The sequence below is a fragment of the Olea europaea genome, chromosome 17, assembly GCF_002742605.1.
Source record: "Olea europaea var. sylvestris chromosome 17, O_europaea_v1, whole genome shotgun sequence".
NCBI classification, from domain to species: domain Eukaryota; kingdom Viridiplantae; phylum Streptophyta; class Magnoliopsida; order Lamiales; family Oleaceae; genus Olea; species Olea europaea.
In genome coordinates this window covers 12,360,643-12,369,721 of record NC_036253.1, presented here as the reverse complement: position 1 = coordinate 12,369,721, position 9,079 = coordinate 12,360,643, and the positions used below count along the sequence as shown (strand labels likewise).

The following is a 9,079-nucleotide window of genomic DNA, read 5'->3' as shown; positions in this document are numbered from 1 at the left end:
ATTGAATTATTTTCACAATGATTTAATGCAGTTGTTTGGTATTACTTGACATGAAGATATAGTGGGTTAAACCAATCAATTAGGGTTAATCTTATTTGAAAGAAGTAATTAACTAAAATTGGAAGATTGGATCTAACGTCATAACTGAGTAATTTGTTAATTGACTTGTGGAGAAATTAATTAAGCGAAGGTTAAGCGAACCCATGAATCTCAATCACGTTTTTCTCTAAAATTCCCAAGTGTTTATATTTTTCTTATTTCTTAGATTTTTAGTTAATTTTTCTTATTTTTAAATAATCAAATCTTTATTGTGTATTTCTTTTTATTGTTAGAATTAAATTAATTAGAGTTGTGTAATCGAAAGTATACATTTCTAGAGAGATCGACATCTCCGATTTGTAAAGTTCACTTTATTACTTGAACGCGACATATGTACCTGCGACATACACTTTTAGCGAACAAGGTATGCGTTCAATCCTGAGTCAACTGTAGTATCATGGTATAGTAAGAGATAACAAACCGTGTTTTTGTCAACAGCAGAGCCGAAATATAGAGCAACAGCGATGGTAGCCCAAGAAAGTACATGACTAAGATAGTTGATGAATGATCTAAATCAACTAGTAAGATATGCAGTAGAATTATATTACGATAACCAATCAGTTTTTCGTATAGTAAAAAATCTAGTGTGCCATACAAGAACTATGTACGTCAAAGTGCACTATCATTTCGTTAGAATAAAATGTGCTTGAAGAGGAGATGAGATAACTTGAAACATGTAACGTTGAAGAACAATTTACAGACATGTTTAACGAAAGGACTCAATACTTCAAAATTTAAAGAGTTCTGAGCACAATTGAGAATAATGAGAAGAAAAGAATTAAAATGAAAAATTGATGCTGAAGTGGAGAATTGAATATTTCATCACCTACTTGATATGAAGGCTCCAAATTTTTTTAATCCATAAGCAATTGTTGCAAGAAAAGGCAGAAAATTGCCCCTCCACGGGCATAGCATAGTGGTAAAACAGAAGGGTTCTCTACTGAGTATCGGAGGTTCGAATCCCCGCGACAGCTAGAAGGCAACATTTATATTGGAAGGTAGTTTTCCTGTGAAGGCAAAGTTATGGTGCACTTTGTCGCCTCTCCGGTGGTCATGTCGCACGTCGTAAATGGATGCCTACAGGGAAAAGAACCACATCCCGAATATCTGGCTCAAGTGTGTATAAGCTATGATCGTATCCAAATTTATCTATTTTGTGAATTAGGGAAGAAGGTCGTCACTCCTCAGAATTAGTTAGGCGAAATTTAGACACCTAAATTATAAAATTAAAAAAAAAAAAAGGCAAAAAGTTTTTGAACACCATAATTATTCAATTCTTGAAGAAAGCAACGAACAATCTAGAGAATGCAATTGCAGCAAAGAGAAGAAGGATCTAGAATATTACATACATTAATTTAAATATCCACTGCCATTCTAGAGTTTCTTTCTTTACCGCCATTTACTCCTATATGTATCTATGCTCAATTGTGTTTGAGGTGAAACACAGAAACAGATAGGCAACATAACATGTATTAGTAGTGTAAAGAGAGATGCAAAGAAAAGAAATTGTGAGCAGAGAAATTGAGAAAGAGTGAGAAGAAGAAAAAGTAAAAGTGGAGTGATGAGAGAGAGAGAGCAGTGAGGCGTGCGTTTTCAAGAGTGTTAGATGTGTTTAATATTATTATATTGATTAACGTTCTTGATGTGTGAATCTAAATTGTGCAAGTCCATTCTGTTAATAAAATCAATTTTCTTTTTAAACTCAACAATTTTGGTATTAGAGTTCATGTCAACTCATGCTAAAAAAGTTGATCCCTAACATTGAAGGGCTCCATCATCCCACCCTTGGAATTTTGTGAGGAAGGTAAATCGCAGGATATACTCCAACAAGTCAGAGAACAAGAGCTGCATGTACACTGCGCCTACAATGAGTCTAATTCCATATCTCAGAAATCGAATCATCACACTGCGACTACCAGCAAGACGTGGAATAACCTCACTCATGTCCTTTGTACCACTAAACTATGCCTCGAGAGGCACATGTCAACCCATGCTGCACGATGGATATTTGCGTCCAGCACGAGTTTACTTTACAAACTGACTGCTCCTTTATAATTTTTTCAATGACTTATTCTGTCAGCGAAGGGATTAAAATTACAATCAAGCAATCAATTAATTATTTGTATTTTAATTATTAGTATTTCTATACCAATTTTTTGTTTGGCAAATAGTATTTTCATACTCTTGGTAGAGTTGCCTTGTTTAGAATACCTCATACCGATCATGCGAAGATTTAGGATTTTTGTTAAAGATATTGAAATTTAAGAAATCAATTAGTAAAATTTACATACAAAAGAGTCGGCAATGCACAATAATTCAATAAATTCATTTAAATGTAAACAATTATCCATAGTAATCATCAAATAAATGAAAAACTAGTGACGTGGGAGCAAGTGAAGTACTTATTAAATATGCTGTAAAGTAAGGGGGCATGAATCTAAATATTATTAAAAAAATTAATATGAAATGAAGGCTTTCAAATGTCGAGAATAAAAATGCAATTGATTAAGCAAGTAGCAATATTATAAATATATCAAAAAATTTAATAATAAAATTTTACAAATTCCTAATTGTTGATTTTTTATATTATATGTAATTACTTCAAATAAAAGACAAACATTGAAAAAAAGGAATTCTACAATTTTAATTGTCGTTTTTATTATATATAATTACTTCAAATCAAAGACAAATATTGAAAAAACGAACTCCACAATTTTCTTTGAGATATGCTTTATGGCCAGGGCACATGTGGCCCTGTCCAAGCACATTAATTCATTTTCTTCATAGTCCACATACATTCACCCTTTGAATATCCATATCCATATTAATAATTTAATATTATTCACACTTGGTAAATAAGGATTGCCAAAATATAATTCCCGATATTTTATTACTTTTTAATATTAGTTATCTATAATTTGATTGCACAATCATACAAATACAATGATTTTCTTTATAATTTTCAATTAAAAAATTAAAATATAAACACAATAATTACTCTACAATTGATTACTAATAAAGACAAAAACCATTAAAATAATTTAAAATAACCAAAAAGAGAGGAAAAAAATGAACGTGGACATGGACATAGTCCGTTTCGGTTTTCTTTAGAACTAAATCGGATCTGAAATTTTCGAGTATTTAATAAGTGGAATAGTCGGATTCAAATTTAATTATGGAGCCATTTGGATTTAGTTTAGTTCGGTTCGGTTCCCGAATTCTGTACTATAATTAAAATTTTTTATATTTACAAAGTTACATTAATTTAATTAATGACATGTTCAGTTTTAGTTCTTATAAAATAATATAGTCCAATCTTATACATCTTTCGCGTCTCTTTTTGCTAAATTCTTCATAGATTTGATTGTTAAAATCATAGGAAGAGGAAGATAGCGAGCTCACAATAATTAAGAGAGACGCAGTGGAACTTCAATTCAATTTCTTCAAAATGATAGGAACGAAATTATTGTAAAATAACATATTTGGGTAAAATTTAGGTCAATTTGATTAAATTGGACTTGGACCGAAAATTAAAAATAGGAAAATCATATTTTTGGGTTTGAGCTACATTAATTAGTTAGCAAAATTATTTAGAAAAAAATAAAATAATTTGACATATTTAAAATAAATAAACTTAAAAAATTAGGGAGATTCGATTTTTATTCGATTTTTTTATCTAAAATCGAGAATCGAATCAAACTCATCGACTCTCGATTCAAATACATGTTCGGGTATTAAACTTAAGAATAACCGCTCGATTCAGTTCAATTCAAATCGGGTCCAATTCAATTCGAAAGTTTTGTCTAGTCCTAGACATGGGCTGGGGACTGGACCAGACTATAGCCCAACCTAATCCCCTTTATATCCACCTCTGCTCATGCTTGTTTGGAAGTGTTTAAATTAAAATAAGGATAAAAATTCTCAGAAATATGTGAATAAAAAATGCATTTGACAAGCACTTCATTTGAGCAAGAAAGGGACTACCGATTGGCCGACGTGCATTGGTTTCTTATTTATTTATTTATTTATTTTAAATAGTTTTATTGTAGTTTAGGTGTGACCGGTTGTTGGGTAATAAAAATGATTAGGAATACAATTTATTTGCACCAAACGATTTGTCGCCCCCTATTTCCAGCACATGATGCCCATAAATTTGTATCGTAAGAAACTACAATTTTTGCCCAACCCAGAAAGGGAAAATATTTACCCAAAAAACTTGGGAGTAAATTTGGATTTAAAAATAGTAACCATGATCCACCAGACGTGTAATATTGGTTCACTTTGAATAATAAAACCCTTTTTCCATTTATCATGAAGTAGCTCACAAAATCTATAAGAAAAACCTGTTTGGCCAGAGTCAAATCTCGACCAAAAAAAGAGCGCCCCAGATCCACCAAACGTGTAATATTGGTTCACTTTGGATAATAAAACCCTTTTCCCATTTATCATGAGGTAGCTCGCAAAATCTATAAGAAAAACCTATTTGGCCAGAGTCAAATCTCGACCAAAAAAAGAGCGCCCCAGATCCACCAAACGTGTAATATTGGTTCACTTTGGATAATAAAACCCTTTTCCCATTTATCATGAGGTAGCTCGCAAAATCTATAAGAAAAACCTATTTGGCCAGAGTCAAATCTCAACCAAAAAAAGAGCGCCCCAGATCCACCAAACGTGTAATATTGGTTCACTTTGGATAATAAAACCCTTTTCCCATTTATCATGAGGTAGCTCGCAAAATCTATAAGAAAAACCTGTTTGGCCAGGATCAAATCCCGGCCAAAAAAAGGGAGTCCATGTGGCGCCCCCTATTGAAGTAGCAGGCAGTTCAAATCTATATCCTATTTTTGAAACACATTTTTGCCATTTTGCTATGCCATCAATTTTGTGAGCTATACAATCATTCAAAATTTTAACAAAAGAAGAGAGACGAAGTACTTAGACTTAACCTGCAAAATTGAAATATTGACGATAAGTCGAAATAAAAAGAAAATTTAGTGATCAAATTAAACATATACCATAATGTTGGTGACTTGACCCGCAAATTTTTTACGGCAGTGAACCTAAGATTGTGCATGAAATTCTGTGTACATACTATATAAGACAACAAATCAAAGCACCTGTCTCGCACAGGCAACACTGTCATCCATAAACTCCTGTTCGGAGGGAAAATTGCATCGGTGCATCACCTCGACAAATTTCCCGAAACTCCAAAACAAATCGCATATAGCACATCTGGACGTGTTTGTGTATGTATATTTTTGTACACATTCAAATTCAAAAAAGCCGAGTTCTTTCATTTTACAGACAGTAATGGAAACTCAGATTTTTGGCGAAGAATGAAGGTTTCAGATGGTACTGAGTCGATTCTTTCTCCAAATTCACGGTCAGGTGGGGATAAGTTGACGTGTTACCGGAGTCTACGCCGGCGGCGGAAGGGAAACAATGATGTTGGCCGGAGGGGGAGGTGGGTAGATTTGCCACTTCATTGAAAATGACATGCCAACTAGCATAGAATTAGAAAGGGGCAAGCACCTTACAACATGACAACTTGCAAGATAACAAATTTCAATTTAGCTATCATGTGATCAAAGAAGGTGGATGGCAACTTGCAACTAATTAAGGCCCTTGGATCAAGTAAATCTTAGCTATTGATGCCAACTTCCCTGACAAGAGTTTATTTATAAATAAAGGTGTTGGGTTCATTTATTTATTTATTTATTTTTTTTTTTTTGATAACCCAGGTGTCCCAGCTTAGCTGGACTAAATCCTGGACCTCTAGCCCCCGGCCCCTCAGTGACTAGTGGAGGTAAATCGCAGGTTGTGCCCTTGTTGATTCCCAAGTTCCCACATGGCTTTTACTCCTTCCCCAAAGGGACCCTCCTCCATGATTATTACATCACCAAGCTGCTGTTCATCAAGTTTAAATTTTCTTTTTCTATAATTTAGTCAGAATACAGTGATGAATGAGGAATCTTCTCTTCTATATTGTTTCTGGGTTTTTTGCTTTGATTGTTTCAAGGGGTCCGAGGTAGTAATTAATTTATGTTAATAATGTGACACCTTTTCCCTCCGGTTCAAATCACCAAGATTGAAGTTTCTAAACTCTCTCTCTAATTCATTAATCCAGCTGAATTCTTCAATGGAAACCCCTAATCATGCAACGGAAGGAGCTACAACAAAGTGGGAATGTGGCTACTCGAAAGTACAGATTGCAACTTTCTCAGTTGCTTCTGCTTTGCAAGTTGAATTGGTTGAAGCTCGAAATCGAATAAAAGAGCTTGAAGCAAAGCGAATGTTTTCTAGGATGAAACTCGAAAGCTTCACGAGGAAGCTGGATGAAGAAAGGGCTTCATGGATTAGACGAGAGCATCAAAAGATGAGTGCAATAATCAAGCACTTAAAGGAAAGCACAATAATGGAAAGAAGAAAATTTCAAAAGGTGGATATTCTTAAGTCCAAACTTCTTAGCAATCTTGCTGATTCCAAGAAATCGGCCAAGCAATTCGTGCAGAATTACGAGAGAGAGAAAAAGGCGAAAGTGTTTTTGCAGGATGTATGTACTGAGCTAGCTAAAGAAATTGAGAAGGAAAAGGCTGAAATTGTAGCGTTGAAGAGAGAACTCGGACGAGTCCTAGAGAAGGTGGAAGAAGAGAAAAATATGCTGCAAATGGTCGAGGCTTGGCACGAAGAACGTGTCCAGGTGACGTTAGTCAATGCAAAGCTGATTTTGGAGGAGAAATATTCTGCAATGAGTAATATTATAGCAGAGCTCCAGACATTCTTGAGATCGACAAATGTAAATACAGATATGAGTCATATGACCAAGAAGAGCCAGATTGAACTCCAAAGCACAAACGAATTCTCACATACGCCTCCAAAACCAGATTACATACACACAATCGTTGAGGGTTCAAGAGTTAACGTAGAGAAAGGACGGGAAATGGACCGTTGCATTGGTCGTAGTCCTACCAGTCATTCTTCGCGTGTTACAAGAAGCACCACTAATATGCATTCAAGTGACAAGGAGACTATGATCCAAGCTGAAGATCAGAATTCGAGTTACAATCTTGAGGAGTTCGAGCAATCAGCAAATGACAATAATGGGTGTAAGTACATTTCCAGTGGTAAACCAGAAGATGACCATTTTAAACATCATGGCAAGTCCACTTCCTCGGCTTTATCAAAGAAACCGAAGAAAAAAGGTCCGCCCCCGCTCAAGCTTTGGAGAAGCTTTAACGATGGGAATGCAAAGCTTTTAAATGCATCGTCGTCCAATGTATCTTCTATTTCTCAAGATAGAGTTTCCGGTGAAGGGGCAGTTTGCGGCCGCAGTTTGGTTGGTCACCGGTGCCAACCTGATCCTAGGAATCCACACATAGTTCGAGGTATGCAAGGTCGTATTGAATGGAGGCGAGGAATCCAAAGGCGAGGCTTGAGAGCAGAGGGCTTGGAAACCAGGTTAGTAAGTCAGAAAATGCAGTTATGCAGTGTACTTAAACAGAGGAGTTAAAGAGTAAGTGAATGATCTTACCAAAGTTTGCTTTAGTGAACTATTGTGAAAGGATTTTGCTGAACTGCCGGAAGAAGCTTGCTAGAAGCGGTGACCGCCCCTCACACTGCTGTGGGTCCCACTTGAATAAAAGATTCTGACCCCATGTGCTTGTGTGTGTTATGTCAAGCCATCTGTCGGGCCTTTTGTTGTTGTAGCATTATCCATTGAGAAATTATAGAATGTTCATATACTAATTTATGCGATAAGAAACCAAGGAAAAATGTTTTTTTTTTTTTTTTTTTTTTTTTTTTGGAAACGAAGTGATATTTGGTTATCCCAATAGAGTGACATGATTAAATTTCGAACCATACCGTACTTGACAATTTCAATAAGAAAAATATAGAACTTTTTGTTGGGAGAGGAAGCTCGAAAACAATTTGTTGATTCCAACGAATTGTAAAGAATAAGATTTAATAACAATATTGAAGTAAACAAGATCACACCACGAAAACAAGATTTAAAGTAAAAAAGAACAAAAAAGGTCAATCGCAGAGGAACAATGTTTATTACTGAACAATATGGAGAAAACAAATGCAATTTAGAAAATTCTTCTCACAGAAAACTGAAAGAGGAGCATTATATTTATTCTAGAAGTAGAGTTGTAGATAAAATAAAATACTTAAAAGTTTCTTCATTTGAACTCTTCAAGGCTCCTCAGTCAGTTTTGTGAGACTTTTGACTATCATATGACTCGGTCATATCAATGACTATATACTGAACATCTCTAAGCATACGAATAATGAATGGGGGCAAGAGTGGGATCTTGTGTGTAACTAATTTGGGGGTTTCTTTAGAAATAGGGAGACAACAAAATCATGACAGACGTGGTTTCCTAAATCATTCATTCACATGAATTAGAGATGTCTAGATTGTCGACTCTCTTTAATCATCTTTGGGCCCTCTTTTGAATCATGGATTGGGGACGTCCCCACATTCCTTAACTTTATGTCTATAAACCCATGTGTTCCTGTATTATGATTATTTACCCAGGCAAATTTTTTTTTTTATTGTATCGTTGAGTATTACTCTCGGATTCTACCTAAATGAGTTTCATTATTTACACATTTTGGCAATAAGGTTTAGCTAAGGTGGGGTTGTAATTTTTTCTATGCTCCTCCGCAATTTTTGGCCCCATTTTTGGGTGTGCCGTGGGGGAATATTTCCGCTATAATGGAATGCACTCATCAATAATCTATGATGATATTCTAGGATAATTTTGTCTTGGACCAGAAAAAATGAAAAGTGGAAATCACGCCCAACTAGAATTTTTAAGATTCAACTTCAAAAATCAAATTTGACGTTTTTTTATACAAAAATCAGATAATAATATATTATTATAAATATTAATAATAATATTGCAAAAACAAAATTATTTTACATATCCACCCCAATACCATCTACCATCTTCAAACCCTAATTATTTTTCAA

General features: G+C 34.7%; 1 protein-coding gene across 1 annotated transcript in view; it reads left to right on the top strand.

Annotated features, from left to right (window-relative positions):
• The first annotated feature begins 5,435 nt into the window (after nucleotides 1-5,435).
• LOC111365634 overlaps nucleotides 5,436-9,079 on the top strand; it is a 4,196-nt gene continuing 552 nt past the window's right edge. The window contains exons 1-4 of the mRNA XM_022986175.1: nucleotides 5,436-5,563; nucleotides 6,046-6,127; nucleotides 6,227-7,557; nucleotides 7,662-7,720. Of these exons, the coding sequence (XP_022841943.1) occupies nucleotides 5,436-5,563; nucleotides 6,046-6,127; nucleotides 6,227-7,557; nucleotides 7,662-7,720 (1,600 nt within the window). The remainder of the gene's footprint in view (nucleotides 5,564-6,045; nucleotides 6,128-6,226; nucleotides 7,558-7,661; nucleotides 7,721-9,079) is intronic.